The sequence below is a fragment of the Olea europaea genome, chromosome 15 (assembly GCF_002742605.1).
Source record: "Olea europaea var. sylvestris chromosome 15, O_europaea_v1, whole genome shotgun sequence".
NCBI lineage: Eukaryota > Viridiplantae > Streptophyta > Magnoliopsida > Lamiales > Oleaceae > Olea > Olea europaea.
The window spans coordinates 31,179,116-31,196,704 of record NC_036251.1 but is presented as its reverse complement, the minus strand read 5'-3'; the positions used below and the strand labels follow the sequence as shown (position 1 = coordinate 31,196,704).

The 17,589-nt window shown below is 37.1% G+C and overlaps 2 protein-coding genes and 1 long non-coding RNA gene across 5 annotated transcripts; 1 reads left to right on the top strand and 2 right to left on the bottom strand.

Moving 5' to 3' along the window:
- Positions 1–1,630: 1,630 nt before the first annotated feature.
- Positions 1,631–3,930, bottom strand: LOC111411089. 2 transcript variants are annotated; one of them, XR_002705826.1, is made up of 4 exons: positions 3,679–3,930; positions 1,959–3,000; positions 1,807–1,891; positions 1,631–1,724 (listed from the first exon to the last, which is right to left on the bottom strand). It is a non-coding gene; the product is annotated as an uncharacterized LOC111411089 (long non-coding RNA). The 2 variants fall into 2 exon arrangements; XR_002705825.1 differs by having other exon boundaries at positions 1,959–3,930.
- Positions 3,931–6,637: 2,707 nt separating this feature from the next.
- LOC111410879 (ras-related protein RABE1c-like) lies at positions 6,638–11,493 on the bottom strand. Of its 2 annotated transcripts, none has more exons than XM_023041469.1 (9): positions 11,389–11,493; positions 11,137–11,262; positions 9,827–9,899; positions 9,635–9,735; positions 8,567–8,632; positions 8,242–8,339; positions 7,350–7,412; positions 7,185–7,277; positions 6,638–7,093 (listed from the first exon to the last, which is right to left on the bottom strand). In XM_023041469.1, exons 2-9 carry the CDS (start codon positions 11,207–11,209, stop codon positions 7,010–7,012), a joined length of 651 nt encoding a protein of 216 aa, XP_022897237.1. In that variant the 5' UTR covers positions 11,210–11,262; positions 11,389–11,493; the 3' UTR covers positions 6,638–7,009. The 2 variants fall into 2 exon arrangements, with proteins under 2 accessions (XP_022897237.1, XP_022897238.1); XM_023041470.1 differs by having other exon boundaries at positions 11,137–11,280; positions 11,389–11,485.
- A 2,519-nt stretch (positions 11,494–14,012) lies between these two features.
- On the top strand, positions 14,013–15,395 carry LOC111411554. Its single transcript, XM_023042074.1, has 3 exons — positions 14,013–14,454; positions 14,569–14,655; positions 14,773–15,395. Exons 1-3 carry the CDS (start codon positions 14,013–14,015, stop codon positions 15,393–15,395), a joined length of 1,152 nt encoding a protein of 383 aa, XP_022897842.1.
- Positions 15,396–17,589: the final 2,194 nt, after the last annotated feature.

The following is a 17,589-nucleotide window of genomic DNA, read 5'->3' as shown; positions in this document are numbered from 1 at the left end:
CAAGGGGATTTTGTTAAAAATGTTGTTTAATTGTTTAATGTAGTGTAATCTGTGTGTCGTTTGTGTATAGCATGCCAGGAAAGAACGCCGGTCTTTGTCATAGCTGTAGAGAAAAGGGCCACTTGTTTGCGGATTGCCCAAATAAAAGGTGATGCCCTTGTGTAAAAGTGGATTTATGAAGTGCTTCGACATCGAGAGGGAGACGAAGAATAAGGGAAGACTGTTCAACTGCTGCAGTGCTAACTGTAAATATTGGGCATGGGTCGATGAGGGAGAATCAAGCTGTGGATCAAGTGATGTTACCTTTAACTCGAATAATCATGCATCACTCGACCAAGTTCAGCAGTTCTCTCGCATGTTCCAATCTCCTTGTCACGTGGTGTCCGAGGAACGAGACATTGAGATTTCTTTGAACGTGACTATAAGGAAGGCCAATGAAAGTGTGGGAGTTGATGTGAAAGGAAAGGGGCCAACATGAGTAGTGGTTATATTTTCTTATGAAAGGGAAGGGGCCAACAAAATGTGTTGTGTTATTAGTAGTTCATGTGTAATATGTGCCGTTGGTGAACCGAACAAGCCATTGTAATATATTCGCTTTTGATATTTGAATCGCTATGTTAAAGATGTTGGTGTTAACAGTAGTGGACTACAATTTGTGTTTTTCATTGTGTTAAGTGCTATAGCCATAGATTCAAGTGCTATAGCCCTTGAAATGGCTGGGTTTTGGTAAATCCTGCCCCATGCCCAACAATAATCAGTGAGAATGGAACCTTGTAGTAGATGGTAATATACTCTACACTATATTGCATAGAATAATCGATGAGCTTTGGACATCTTTTTCTTTCCTACCAGGTTCAATAGTGTACACTCTACCATATCAAAAATGTCATAAATCATGCTTTGCTGTTCTTCGTCCACTAACTCTAGGAAATTTAATTATTTAAAAATTTGTTCACTACTTGTACAACATTAAAACATGTTCACAACATTCGGTCCATAAATTTTGTTCACTGCTTGTACAGCATTAAAACATGTTCACAACGTTCGGTCCATAAAACTAGAAATCCAATATTGCAACTTGGTTCACTGTATTACATTTCCATAAAACAACACAAAATGTATTCATGCTCCAGCCATGGTGATGATGATAAGTCCATAGGTGCCACACCAAAAGCACTCCTCTAGCCATGGTGTTACTGCACTGACTGCATCTAGTCTTCTGCTGGACATATTCTGCGCAATTAAAAGAAGTCAAGTGAGCAAAAAAGTTCTAAACGCATGTTCACCTCTTACACCAAAAAAGAGTTCTACATTTATCCTTCAACCTTCCCATCATCAATCGAATAAGAGCCTAATTAATTAAGCAAGAAAGACATCAAAAAAATTTAGCTTAGACACATTACAAATACTTGGTTAAAGTAGAAGCAAAATTAAGATTCCAACCCTCAAATTAAGAACAAAGCTGCAGTACACAAACTGACAAATAAATTATTAATTAATAACTCACAATCTCATTTAGTTTTGGGAAAACAATATGCTACGACTTTTAAAAGATTAAGAGGAAAAATAGAGCAAGATGAAGTGGAGAACATAAATACACAACCCATCTCCATTTTCTAATTAACTTGTGAATAGCTGTCCATCATTCTTCTTCGTATAACATCAAAAGTTCGGTCCATGCCAGAGAGGTACATTTGGAATGTAATTAGGCATTGCTTGTCCAGCTGTGAAGTAGAAAAGGTTATTACGCAAACGAAGTATGACTTAAAAAACATTGCGGAAGTTCAACCATATAATTACCCTCACCATACAACATATCATTTGTCCAATCCAATTGGATAAAATTGGGAGTCGTTTGTTGTTGTGTAAATGCATAACTTTCACCGGCACCCTGCACCATATCATGATGTAATCGAAAAGTGCAAATCATATTCAGTGATCAATGGAAAGAGACGAACCATCAGACGTTGTGAATATGAGACTGGTTGCTACATGGAGTATCGGACCGATTCAACTTCTTCTAGTGGACTTGGGCCTGCCTTAGTTCTCCTTTCCTTGACTGAAGTTGGATAGCCTTGCATAAGAGACAAATAATTACTACTACTATGCACTTTCTTGCAAAATCAAGGAGTGTTGATTGTCCATGATGATTAACTCCAACAAACGGCGCAAATGGCATGTCATACTTATTAGTTAAGTACGTGGTATCGAATGTTACCATGTCCACAAACTCCTTATATGCTTGCCTACTCTTATTATCTATCCAGAAAATATTCCTCAACCGCGACTCTTCGTCTAAATCCATAATAAAGAAAAAACTTGAGCACTTTGCTTGCATGTTCGAAAAGTAAACATGTATCGCTGCGGCATCTCCTTCTCCAAATCTTAACCGCCTCACCTATTCAACTTAATTTCAACAATCCTCTTCGATACAAGTCATATTCTCACACCCCCTACTTCTACAATTGTAGAGTTATAACTTTTATGCAACGGAATCCCTGCCATGTCGTTCACTTCAAGCTGTAGTTTGACATGGGCACTCAATTCTCGGTTTGCAACGATATAACCTGGACTTTGAAGGGTTGGTTTTATGATTGTGAATGAGATTGGCTATATTAATTCTCCATACTCCGCATGCATCTACAGGTGCAATCAGCCTAGCTTTACAACCTGTTTGAATGGTAGTTTGCGGCTTCATAGAACCGCTTGTGGTACTACTCCTTCGACCATCACGGCTACATGTAAACACAACATATCTCACAATTCCGTCATCATCCTTTTGCGAGTTTCTTTTCCTAACCGGGAAGCCCACGTTGTACGCATATCTTTTGTAAAAATCAAACATTTCTTTTTCATCATCGAGCTTCATACCTACCTTGGGCACAATCATACAATCTAATCCTGCAGTTCCATCATCCACTAAGTTAACACTTTCCAACATATTGTTGTTATCTGATTCTAACAAGATATCATTCTTCACCTCTTCCGAAATTTCTTTCGCTGCCACAAAAAAGGAAAAATTATAACGAACACAAGTACCTGCATATAATTCATCCTTGGAACACAAGTACTCGAACATTGCTTGCTGCAAATTAGTATGACTAGGTCTAGCATTTTTTTATATACCAGACTTCCATCATTTCACTAAGTAAGGGTGTAGAATCTAGGACATGTTTATTCAACCCAAAGATCATTTAAGATGGTCCTAAACATTTGAGCCCAAAACACCCGATTTTGATGCAGTTTCTAGGGTCCAAAACTGTATCAAATTGGACAAACGATACCAAAATTAGGAGTTTTATTAATCACTTTTTCCGTCATCTTTTGGTTCGAAAGGTCAAAGATCATTCATTAGCACATCTACTTGTGTGAAAAATGTACACTAATCCATAGGCTGGGACACAATTCAAGTTACCTCGAGTGGCTATTTGTTTACATTCCAATGGCCAATGGTGGATCTCTGAGCTAACTCACATACCACAAAGAGAAGGTTGAACTACATAATATATGGGTTAAACTTTCCACCCACAGAACGTCAAAATTATGTTTAACAACTTATTGACAATCAAACTTTGAAATTGTGTAAACTATCAGGAACAATCTTATGTTTGCTACATGACAATAACGACTCAAAGAGGAATCAAGAGAAATCAAACTCAAATGAGGAAGGGGAATAACTTTGTCCGTCATCTCTTCGAATCTAACCAGATTTTGCCTTCCTGTTTGCTTTCGAAATTAACCCCCGTATTGGGTACCTCAAGCAACGCCGTGACGAAGAGAAATCGAGAGAAATCAGCGAAGCAATGCCCCCGGTTTCTGTAACAAAATGCCCGATTTCTGCTACAAATCAGCGAAGAAATCTACAATTCATTGGGAAGAAAATATGGGTGCGACTGAGAAAAATCGTAGGCAAAGCAAAAATTAGGCCGTGGTTGGTTTGCCGTTTTCGGCCCATTTTCTGTTTTTCGTTTTCGAAAACGCGGAAAACGCGTTTGGTCCTTCGTTTTCGAAAACGAGTTAAAATTTATAACTGAAAACGCAAAATGACTTTTTAGCGTTTTCAGCATTTTCAGTTATAAATGTCGAAAATGCTCAAAACGCGAAAAACGCGCCATTTTCAGAAAAACTTAAAAATCGTTTTGAAAATGAAAATAGAAAATGAAATGAAAACTAACCGCACCCTTTTGCGGGCAAAATTAAAAAGGGGATCTACGTGCCAGTTTGAACCTATTTGGTATTTTTAAATGGGACCCGTCCGCCAATTGAAGAAACCGGCCCAGTTTTTATGTTTTTTCTATTTTCTTTATTCTGCCTTCCACATAAGCGTGTCAACCAACTTGTTAGTCCAAGAGTACAAATAGCTTTTTCTACTATCATAGGCATGTGATCTCCTAAACCCCATTTTAGGCGGATTAGTCGAAATTTGCTTGCAAAATACCTTTATAAATGTCACGTCAATTAAATCACGTATTGCTTAAGATGTGAGAGATTGCGACTTGCACATAACATTAGAACTTGGAGTGTTGGACCTCAACTAAAAAGAGACCCGCATGGTGCGCACAAAGGTTGGGTTCCTCTAAATCGCCCCACTGCGGCGATGCAACAACCCAGCTAAGAGTTCCGTGCATCACAGGAAAATACAAAGCGTTGGGCTACGCTTCTAACGCCTCAAAGGTAGGTGAGGCGACACAAAACTTTCACCTTCGATGGCAAGACGGTGGCTGACGAAGCAATAGTGCTTATGTGACATTAGCTAAAAATCACTTTACCTACCACTTTGACAAGGAAGTCAAATTTTCTATTAAGACTATTAAACCTTTTTTTCTCTTCGAAATATGAGACTTCTAAACTTGTTGACAGGTTGAATCATTGATATTTATCCATTCAAAGAAAGACACGCAGAGACAGGTTTCAACTTTCAAGGTGTAATTTTAAGGCACTATACTTTGATCTTTATAATGGAGAGTAATGTCATTCGTACAGAAAAATACTGACACCACTTCGACAAATCTCAGTTGGCAGATTTTGATTGATGAAAAAACTGTCAAAAACTGTTTTCTTTTTTAAACAAGCTAATGACTATGCCATGTGCTCATCTGTCAAATAAGATGTGAATTTTTCTTGATCGGTAAATGAAAAATTTTATAGATCAAAATTCATTTACAAGTACATCGGACATACCCAAGCAATCCAAGATCGAGTGAGAATACATATACACCAGACACACCTAAATAACCAAAAATAAAGATGTACTAACAATTGTCTAATAACGCATAACTAAAGATTCAAACTTGATGAAAACGTTTGAATACAAAGTAAACATAGCTTTGTATATGTGTTTTTTATTCCTTCTCACAATAGAATCTACTTCTGGCCTAAGATTTTCAAAAATGTTTCTATTCCTAGCTGTCCAAGTATAGTACACAGTGGTAGCAAGTGCTATACACTTAGCTTTACTTTGCCAACTTGTTCCTCGACCTTCTTTTCTAATCCATTTCAACGAACTCAACAAGGTTGATATGTTGTGTCTAATAGCCAACCAACAACGAACTTGTTCCCAAATAGCTTTGCTGACCGGACAAGAAAAAAATGTGTCATGCTGCCTCCTCGGTTTGCCAACAAAAAGAGCACTTTCGATCCAAGTCTAAGTGCCATAATCTGTTTTTCATTTGCAATTTGGCCTAAGCTCCTAGTCGAAGGATAAATTCATGCTTTGGAGTGATAGAACCATTCCAAACAGTAGGTGCCCGACCAGCCCTAACACCCTTCGATCTAAAGAACTCATAAGCAGCCATTGTGCGAAATTTGCCCTCCTGTGTCCAGCTGTATAACTGGTTAGCAGCTACCTGGACCGTGCCCCTTTGCTCAATAATTTTGTCCCTGATTTCCATCACTTTTTAAAGTAATGGAGAGTCATTTTTCATCATCATATATTCCCAAATGTCATTACTGCAAAGATGGACCAGATTCACCCATTTTTATCCTAAGAGAATTCTTTTTATTGTGGATGTTCCAAAGTGTTTTGGAAAGTAGAGCAACATTCCAACTTCTAATGTTTCTAAAACCAAGCCTACCTTCATGCCTTGGCAACAGTTGTGATTCCAAGCCGTCAATGGTTTTTTGAACCCCCATTGCAACTTACGGCACAAACTAATGATTTTAGAAGCAACCATTGCCGGCATGGGGAAGATAGATAGCCACATTCTCCTTGTAGAATGGTTTGCACAAGTTCCGCTCTCCCGCGTATGATAGAGGAATACTCAACCATGCGCCAATATAAGTCGAAATTTTGTTGATTAAAGTATCACATGAACTTACTTTAAAGTTGAAATAAGGTGTGAAAATTTCCAATACGAGAAGTGGAACAGGGCATTCTGGGAATTAACCCATCATCCCAAAAGGGAGATTGATGGAAAAGTTGCATGCAATAATAATTACACCCCCTCCACCCCCTTGCCCCCTCACTGCAAAATGTAACAGTGATGCAAAATAAGTGCAAACATTAGATTACACTTTTCCATGATACAGTTTCAGTGCAATTCATCAAAAAATATATGGCTCATGGTGATGTCTATGGAAGTGTCGATAAAGATATTCAAAAACGGTTAAAGCAAAATCCAACTGCTTAAATCGATTCTGGGGATGAAAACTGGGGGAGCAAGGTGGGGTGTGGGGGCAGAGTAGATAATGCAACACCTCAAAATTGTTCAAACAAGATAAAGAGATGGTGTTTACAACTTCAAACTAGTTCTCCACTTTCTGGTTCACTTGTATTGAACTTTACACTAGAAAAGAAACAGAAATCATTTAACCAAAAGTTAAAACAGAGTCAAACCCAATAAAACATTCATAAGAACGATCTGCCACCAAAACACAATTGTGAATCAACCATAAATAATGAGAGGGATGACAGTAGGAGCAACACCGATGTTGTCATAACAAAACTAGTTCCTCCCTCAAAAGGTCAATTTAAGGACGTATCTGGTCATCCTATTTCCAATGCACTCTCTCAAGAACCACAGCATGCTGATTTTTGGGCAGCTTGAGCCGCCCCTGCTGTCTGGTCCGGTTGGGTAATCCTAATGGTTTGAGGCTGCAATTACCCAAAAACGGATAGATCAGACCCAAGATTATGCACAAACAAGAAAAGACATTCCCAAAAGGGAAAAAAAAGCACTCGAGACCTCAGCCTTTGAGTCAGTTTCAGCAAGTCTTTTCTTTATATCCCTGGCTATCGAGAAGAAAACCTCTTCCACGTTCATATTTGTCTTTGCACTCTGTTTTACATAACAGTATTATGGAGAATTCTTCTGTATGCAATTCCAAAATCAGCAACAAGAACTACTTACCGTCTCGAAGAATTTAATTCCATACTCATCAGCCAGTGCTTGACCCCTGGAGGTAGGAACCGCCTGTAGATGAGAGAATAGAAGAAAGTGGGGTCAGATCAATCTGGAATTGCAAAAACAAGCTAATGTATGCACATTAGAAAACAATTAAATTATGGGTTTTGCACACCAGGTTTGACACCCGGTGTACAGTCCCCTCACCGGAAGGGGGGGGGGGGGGGGGGCCAAAAAAAAACCTATTGTTTTAATGCTTGGAATTTTTCAAAATCTATTGAAAAAAGTCGCAGGCCCCTCTATTGTGAGGGAGTGCGGGGTGGTACACTGGGGGTGTAAAACCCAGTGTACACATAGCAAAACCCTTAAATTATATGCATGTGACTGGCTAACCTACCTGGAAAGGCATCCTTATATGCCTTTCCATCACTTTAACCTGCCTTTTCCAATGCTTGGAATTTTCAAATCCGTCAGATGAGTATAATTTGATTTGCATGAAACAATTGTTGCCAAATTCCAAGTTCTTTGAGTTCTAGATATCCCCAGTCAGAGCAATGCACCGAAGTCCCACATATGGACACACCCCTGAAAAGATGCACGGAAATGATATGCATCTGTCTGGTTAATCATTCTGCCATGACATCCTTATATGCCTGTCCGTCACTTTTCACCTATTGTTTTAATGCTTGGAATTTTTCAAAATCTATTGAATGAAATAATGCTCATTAAATTCAGATTTGATTGAGCTCTTCTAGGCCACTAGATATTGCCTACCAGAAGAATACTCCAAGAATCGCACATGCATACACCCATGCTAACCATCAAAGATGCATGCCGACATATATGCACAAACAGTGTCTGTAAGATAGAGAGAGAGAGAGAGAGAGCGCGAGCTTACCCTTTTGCTTTCATCCATGTCAGCCTTGTTACCCACCAATATCTTGTTGACATTGTCAGAAGCATGTTGTTCAATGTTTCGGATCCAATTCCTAATGTCTAAACAAAAGCAGAAGTCAATTTTGGGTCTTTTGACAAGATAGAACATATTACATCACAAGAAGTTGGTCATGAAATTGAAAACTCAATATGTAATAACAAAAATTAGTGACAATTAAGGGAAGTAAAAATTCAAGGATTCAATTCAAAGAGTCCTCTACTGGGCCAATGAATGGAGGATAATTATACATCAATAAAAAAGGATGGTAAGAATGTGGAGTAATTACTGTTAAAGGACGATTCATCAGTCACATCGTACACTAGCAATATGCCCATTGCTCCACGGTAGTAAGCTGCAGAAGAAGCAATTACTTAGAAAAAGAAAGCTTGGAATCTTCAAGACACGAGAACGATACAGTGGAACATGCAGATAGAGAAGACCAAATGATGATCAAAAGAATCAATTCCCAAAAAGCACAACTTCATGAACACTTAAAAATATACATTGACCAGACAGGAAATATTCCATGTGATGTATGCTTTTATGTAATAGATGGAACAATTGAGAATGGGGGTCCTCAGTATGATTTATATTCACTAATCCTTCCTTCCATGGTTAAAGATAGAAAATGTCATAATTCAAAATTTGAAAAAACTACATATAAATCTGTCTCCAAAATGGACAGAGATAATCAACTCACAAAATTCATAGCAAAAGGCATCGCATAGTTATTTTCTGTAAAGCTAAGTCGTATTAGCCCGATTCATTGATTATGTCCAATCATCAAGCTCGAACCATAGAACAGAGTAAACTACAAAAAATGGATGTAGTCTATGACATAGCTAATTTGAATATCAAAATTCTCCCAAATTGAAAAGTCCCCTGGAGTCTAGTTATGGAACAAAATTTCTTTTACAACATAAATGCATATTAATAGGCAAATAGAAAATTTGACCATAATAAAATACTTGTAAAAGTAACATGTTTCAAATTTATAGGGAAAAACTAGAATGAATAGTAATAAAGTGCAACTATGAAGATTTCTTGCTTTGCCTGCCCCAAAAAAGTTTAGAAGTCTTTTTCCACCAATTACCAGTATTTGGTTCCTGAAGTATGTGGGATATAATTATTTTAGAAAAATCTTTTCTTTCCTCTACATTCATCTCGGTTATCCACAAGACACCTCAGGAATTTCTACTCTCACAGACATAAAGGCATTGAGAGAGTTTTTCAGCATTCCCCCAGCAATTATAAACTTTAAAGCTTTTGCACAAGAACATGACGCAAATTAAATAGTGCTCTAGAGAAATGAGATGGGAAGTGGAGTAGAAATCTGCATTGATCATATGCATACCAGTGGTGATAGTTCGGAATCGTTCTTGTCCAGCAGTATCCCAAATCTGTAGTTTAATTCGTTTCCCATCAAGTTCAATGGTCCTAATCTTGAAGTCGATGCTGCATAACAAAATTGAACCAGATACAGAAGGCAGATGATTGAGGAAAAGCCAAACTGGAGGAACTTATTGCATATTTGAAAGATATCTACCCAATGGTGGTTATGAAACTGGTGGTGAAAGAGCCATCTGAGAACCGTAAAAGAAGGCAACTCTTACCCACACCTGAAAAATACATATTGAAAAAAGAAGGCAAATCTCAGTTACATTAAACTAGAATTAAAACATAAAAATCTATTATCTGACGACAAAACAGAATAACTAGACCAATAAGAAGCAAAAATAATAAAGATATGCAGAAAAAGTTTCTTCGGTCAACAATAACATGTTAAACCTTATTTCCAATAAAATGGAGTTCAGTAAATAATTATAGGATTACAACAAGTTTTTAAGTCAGCCGAAGATAAATTTTATCACCCAGTTCCAGCACATTCTTCTGAAACACTGAACGGCCATTGGTCATCAAAATCAATGGTTTCAATTTTATAACAAACACAACCGACAATTAACAACCAGTTATCCTCATTCCCGAAAGTGGACGAAATGGGGCAGCTAGAATACCTTCAGAGGGGCTTTACTTATTTCAGGTTAAACACAACTTTATAGACAAGATAACAAAATCTCCAATAACCTTATCCAGATTTTTCATTTATATAATTTATGTACAGTTTAGCTCAGATCATGATTTGAATAATTATCCTAAAGTATAGGTAAAAACTTATCATCTTCTTGTCAATTAAAACTTTTACTGGGGCCTCCAAAGAGCATCAGAACTTATCCTTTAGAATATTTACTATCCATGGCCTGTTGACTTCCCTCAACTTAAATTCTAGTCATTCTTCGTTAAATTAGTATCTTGGTGATCAAAAAGTACAAAAATCATAAAATATCCCCCCCCCCCCCCCCAAAAAAAAAAAAAAAAAAAAAAAAAAAAAAAAAAAAACTATGGATTTAAATCTGTATTAAAAATTAAAAAGTTCAAAAACACTAATGCATACCAGCAAACATAAGCATATAATCTGCAACGATTCATTAGACAACTAGCCTCAAACATGTGCATACATATTAACTATTAAAGAGCGTATCTTTTCCCCAAAGGAATAAACTGAAAATATTTAATTCCCCACGCGTTTATCCATACTATTTAGCAGATATATAGGTTTATACAGAGTTACCCTCATCTAACATGTTTTTCCTAACTGCCCAATGAGCCAAACACAAATTATCAGAAAATCGTATGACGTGTTACACTATCCCATCACAAAAAACTCTATCAAAAAATTAATCAAAAGATCTTAAATATAACCCCAGCCAAAAATCAAATATCGAATTAAAGGCGCGTTCACACATCTCGGTCAGAATGTTAATACGTCATAATTGTAAGTGCGTAAAAAACACGTACCACTGTCGCCGATCAATAGTAGCTTGATGAGATAATCATAATCAGCTCGAGCTCTGGCGGGTGGAGCGGCCATCTGATTTGATTCAAATTTCCTTTTCTTCACAAATATAAGCAGAAAACAAAACCCTGGCAAAAGAAGTAATCCTATATAATTATTTCAGGATGTTAGAAATCATACCATCAAGAATTTGAAACTTGAAAAAAAAATTAATGATGATGATCAATTTAGGTAGAGAATGCAGAAAAATTTACCAGACTGAAGAAAGGCGAAAAGAGGGATCCAATAAATGAAGCGTATGAGAGACGTCAGCACCGCTCGGTTCGTTTAATTCTGATTTTTTTGTATGCGTTTTTTAAATTATTTTAAGGCAAATTCTCACACCGTCCCCGAACATTACTACTTGTCTCGCATTGGGGTCCAATCATTGAGGTAAGTTAATTAAGAGCTTATTTGGTATAGCTTAAAAGTTAATTAAAATAATTTTTTGATCGTTATTTCACCATTTCAGTCGTCATTTTTAAATTCTTCTCTCACAAGTAATATCCACTTTTATCTTTAACGATCACAAAATCAATTATCAAAATCCCTATCAAATAAGCACTAAGGCCCCGTTTGGTAGGGATTTTTTGCCCCAAAAAATTGATTTTTTGACCGTTATTTTACTATTCAAGCCGTAATTTTTGACTTCTTCTCTCACATGTGGACCCCACTTTTCTTCTAACGGTCAAAAAATCAATTCTCGAAATCCCTACCAAACGGGCCCTAAATAATCAACCACTGACCTTTGACTTCGATTACTACTTACTCAATTAGAAATAAAATATTACCAATTGCTCATTCACCTTTAGAGAAAATTAATCATTTGCCACCCATTTAAAATTCATCAGTTCATGTGCAGATCGAAATAATATGTGAACGTTATGGTGTTAAAGTTTTGACAGCTTGAACCAAAATTCAATTAGCCCCTGTTTGATCCCTATTAAATTCAATTACATTACATTCAATTTTTCTCTCCTATTTTCAACCACACAATCTTCCATAAAATAATATTACACGTAAATCGAAAATTTTTCCTTCTTCTTCAACCACTCATTTTTCTAAAAAATATTATTCCCCCCATTTTCTACCCATTTTCATTTTTAGAAAATGGGGGTCAAATGGAGGCTTAATTATAATAATTTTTTTCTTCCAACCCCAAAATGAGATTCAATTCTCCCAAAATCAGACCCAATTCAATTTCCTCTCCATGGTATAATTCAATTTTCATCACATCAGACCCAATGCATTTCTAACCCAATCTGAACCCTAAACTAAGAAACGGTTGCATACTGAACTTTAATTTTAGATATCCCCAAATCCACATTAATCCTAGATTTCACTCTACAATACCCACAAATGAAATAGTATCAGGCTAACTAAATAGATTATGGGAAATTTACAAAAATGTCACTTTTTTTGAAAATGCACAAAAAATTTTGATGTGCACACAATTTGTACAAAAATGTCACTTTCTTGTTTTTCAAAATAAATAATGTTGTGATTTAATTGTTGAATTTGTATATTATAATCATTGAATATATGAATATTATATTGTAAAATACGAATTTAGTTAATAAAAAATGAATATAAAATCCTTAAAAACCCTAGTCAACATAAAAAAAACAAATTTCTTGTTAAACAAACCATTATTTCATTCATCTTCTTCATCCATTTTCTTCTTGATCAAGAAGATATTACTTCATCCATCTTCTTCATCTATTTTAAAAGGTCAGTTATTACGAATTGTTTATATTTTTATGTAATAGCTTACTCTTTTTAAAATGTTAAAAACAACATGATAATCACTACTATTAATCATCATGTTCTTTTTTTTTTAAATATTTTTGAAGGAAAAACATACCAAAAATATTTAGGAAAATGTGAAGTATTCCATATTTAATGAAGCATTCAGTTATTTATTTTTGGAAATAGGTTATGATGTTGTAGTTGTTGTAGTTGAGAAATGATGATAACCACTAATGCTACCAAACACATTTGAAGCTTCTCGACAGTTTCGACAGTTGAACTGTCGAACTCGACATTTCGAAACTGTCGGGATCGACATCTTAACTGTTGAACCCGACATTTATAAACTGTCGGGATAGATAACTAAACTGTCGAATTGGACAGCTAAAAACTCTTGACACCCTTCATTTGACCTTGTACTATTGCATAGGTTTAAATATTCGAACGTGTCACTTCCATGCTATTATATAATCGACATATTGATTGCGCATAATTCTTATCGTTGCAATCCCAATATTTTAGGTATGAACAATAATTTGAGATTCATCGTATCATATGGGGGAAAGTTCGTTCATGTGAATGATGAATGGAAGTGGACTGGGGATAAAACCACTTCCATTTTAGTGCCGAGCAGTATTACACTACCGGGGCTATTGTTACGGTTGAACAATAAACTTGGTGTTCACGATCCGCCCACAAAAATGGAATTGAAGTTCAAAGTTCCCAACATGAATATACCGCCGGCCGAAATACTCGAAGATGAAGACGTAAATTGATACATATCAGTTCATAAGGAAATTGCTCTATGCGTTACGACTTTGGAAACCGGCCTGTCAAGTGTTGAAATGGAGAGGGATACAAATTACAACCAACAATTGTTTGACGCAGTGGAAGATCGCCAAATCGTATAGGACGACAAGCTCAATCATCAGCATAGTGTCCCAAACAATAATGCAGCTGATACTCCAATTTTCGATGTTGGGGCTGCACCATTAGATGAGATGTTCAACGACCCTTTACATGGTGCAAATACTGGTAATATTGCTAACATTGACGAAGAACTATTATCACATTCCAAAAGTCCGGATACATGCGACTGGATTTCCACTATGAATACATCGGATCTTACCGAGAGGCAAATATTTTTTACCAAGAAATAGTTGACTCGAGAATTCGTCTACTTGCTTTGGGAGATAAGCTTCAATTTCAAGTTAGCAGGTCAAGCCTAAAAAAGTTAACAGTTGTATGCGCGGACGATAATTGCAAGTTGATGTTACGTGCTTCGAGTGTCAAGCAGTCTGCCATCTTCGTGATCCGCAAATTCAACAATGTGCACACATGTTCCATAGATTATCATCGTAATGCACATCGACGTACCACTAGTTCCGTAATTGCCGAGCAGATTATGGAGAAATTGGATAATCCTACCGCTATTGTACGTGATATGGAACGTGAGTTTGGTGTGAAAATTAGTTACCATCAAGCACGTAGGAGGAAGATCGTTGCTTTACATATGCTACATGGTACACCAGGTGATAGTTTTCAAAAACTTTCTTCCTACTGACACGTCCTAGAAGAGAGTAACCCAGAGACAGTAACACGTATCGAAGTAGATTCTCGTAACAGGTTTTACTACTTTTTCCTAGCTTTCAGTGCAAGCATTCGGGGTTACGTGTACTACCTGAGGTCAGTTATTTGTGTTGACGGCAGTCACTTGAAATGTCCATACAAAGGTACCCTTCTACTGACAACTGCCCAAGACACCAACAAACAGATTTATCCGTTAGCATCGGGGATCGTTGATGCCGAAATGAATAGATCGTGGATGTGATTTTTATCAAATTTGAAAGATCTTATAGGTGACTCGGACGAATTGGTGTTTGTTTCCGATAGGAAAAATAGTATTGAAAACGCCATTGCCCAACTATTTCCTCGGGCTCACCACGGGTGCTATGTCTGGTATATGGAAACGAATTTAATCCAGAGGTACAACAACGCAAGTTCAATATTTCTATTCAAAAGAGCCGCAAGAACTTACCGGACCAAAGAGTTTGAAAGACTTATGGGACATCTTCGTAGGATAAGTGTAAGAATGTACGAGTACTTGGAGCGAGCAGATTTTCCATTTTGGTCACGAGCACTATTTGTTGGCCAACGGTACAATATTTTGACCAACAACAACATAGAATCTTTGAACTCGATGTTGAGACATGCCCGTTCGTTACCGATCACGTGCTTCGTGGAACACATTCGGCATACTATGCATAAGTGGTTTTATGAACGTCGAGCTAGTGCAATCGCATGCAGTACCGTACTGTCACCAATGATGGAGAATGAGTTACGAACGACGTTCGAAGCAAGTACTAGGCTGCAAGCGCATGGCTTGACAGATAACTTAACACAAGTTGGAATATCCAACGACATGGACATCGTAGACTTCTCCGAAAACACTTGCACTTGTCGTGAGTTCTAACTGAATCGTATGTCGTGCGTTCACGCAGCCCGTGCTGCTTGCTTGAGAGGTAAGTTATTGTACGATCTATGCTCATCGTATTACACATCCGAATACTGGAAGGGTGCCTATAGAGAAGCTATATATCCTGTTTTGCATGAAGTGGACTGGATTGTTCCAGCCGAAATTACAGGTACTCCTATTATGCCCCCCAGTGTACGTCGTCCTCCAGGTAGACCACTCACACGACGTAAGCGATCCAGACACGAGTGTACCACACGACTGAGGAAATGCACTTGCTGCGGTAGACTTGGTCATAACCGGACCACATGTTCGAACCCCACTGTACCACGTCCAATGTAAACAGCATTTTGTACGTGAGTGGTTGAAGTTGTAAGTTAAGTGTTCACTCGATGTCGTTTATTTATGACAATGTAAATAAATATTGTAATATTGTTTTCATTCTCTTACGCATAAACAATACTCTTTCTTATGTTCACAATTACAGTACGCAAATAGGCACAACGTACTGCATAACACCCTCGAACCAAAATATAATTTTGTTGTACATAACATTGTTGTCATTGTTCACAAATGTAAATTGAATGTACAGAATAGGAAACGTTCAACCAAAATACTTGTTTCCTTTCATATGCATATTACGAACACATCATTTTTAGTATATAACACTGTTGGCATTGTTCACAAAGTACGTTGAATGTACACATGCGGGTGTGTTCGTTCATCCAAAATACATGTTATAATTCATATGCATATTACAGACACAGAAAATTTGCGAATAAACCCCGACAGTTCAACTGTCGTTCCCGACAGATGGTGCCTGTCATTCTCGACAGTTGTTCTACGGTTCGCTTAACAAAATACAAAATACACATAACATGCCAACAGGAGTTTCCTACATGCTATACAATTGGTACATACGTAACAAAATCCATCCCTTACAAAAAAAACACTATACATACATACGTAGAAAACCACACACGCAACAAAATCGGACACTTCGCTCGAAGCTAACACTTGAACCTTCTTCCCCACTGTCATCATCCGAATCATCCGAGCTGATGACAATTACCTCGGGTGATGGAACGCGACCCTATCCTTCATCCTCGTGACGTTCAACTTCGTCTGCAACTATAAATGGGATGATCCATTCAAGCACATTTCTTGGAGACTCACCTGCATCACTTGCAACTTCATCTAGGTTCGGAAAGGGAACGACGGTGATGACTCTTCTACCACCATTCGAACTCACTTCCTCATCGTCCGAAGAAATTACGATGGGACATTGCCGGGTTGAACCGGGTGTTGGCAAAGGCTCCTCAACTGGCAGCGGTGAATTGCTTCCCGTAGACGATGCCATAGTTTTGATATGAAGAAACATACTTAAAATATTGAGATACGTTCCTGCTACAAGATGCCTCACAAAGAGTTTCATGTATCCCACATCAAAAGTGTAAGTCATGCTATATACTGGAGGTTTTTGAGGACATTTAAAGCAATTTAGCAACCAACCACCAATTCATTTCTTTTTAACACTTGATTGACCATTGGTGTGATGGTTTATGGTGTAAGTGTACTTTCACCCCTAAGCTCTCTTCATAAATGGTGAGAATTATGAGTATATTGTACCCATGTACAAGACCAGCAATGACAATGTTCCTACAACTGGATTGACAATCAATTTGGAATTTATACTACTTTACTGATTTTTTGTAGTTCTTAGTCATAATTGAATACAGTTTTTAAATTCTACATCATTTTAATTGCATTAAAAATTGATAAAATTAATGTCCCTGCCAATGAAGATGAACATTGGGTGACACAACAAGCTATTGTTCAAATAAATTATAATTTGTACGAACAAGCTAATTTATACTAAAACGCATGTTGAAATAAACAGATACCGGTTGTAATGTTGAGGCCAACGTAGCAAAGATAACAACGTATTATTCGTACCACGCTAATGCGAATTTTAAAATAATCATTGTCCTCAATACTTCGACCACGCTCCATTACACACAAAATCATTAAATATCATGAATCATTTGCATAGCTATAACACCTTCAACTCCAATGAAATTAAAGTATAAAATACTACTACTTCACCAAGTAACATGAACATCAATTTAATTAGACTACAAAGAAATGTCCAGTCTCAATTTCCGTTCTACTTAACCATATCCCAATATGGAAT

Coding starts and splice junctions, on each gene's coding strand:
- LOC111411554 (XM_023042074.1), top strand. CDS start 14,013: ATGCGACTGGATTTCCACTATGAATACATCGGATCTTACCGAGAGGCA. Junction 14,455..14,568: donor TATGCTACATGGTACACCAG/GTGATAGTTTTC, acceptor ACTTTTTCCTAG/CTTTCAGTGCAAGCATTCGG. Junction 14,656..14,772: donor CTTGAAATGTCCATACAAAG/GTACCCTTCTAC, acceptor CAAATTTGAAAG/ATCTTATAGGTGACTCGGAC.
- LOC111410879 (XM_023041469.1), bottom strand. CDS start 11,209: ATGGCCGCTCCACCCGCCAGAGCTCGAGCTGATTATGATTATCTCATC. Junction 9,900..11,136: donor ACTATTGATCGGCGACAGTG/GTACGTGTTTTT, acceptor TGTATTTTTCAG/GTGTGGGTAAGAGTTGCCTT. Junction 9,736..9,826: donor AGTTTCATAACCACCATTGG/GTAGATATCTTT, acceptor TTTGTTATGCAG/CATCGACTTCAAGATTAGGA.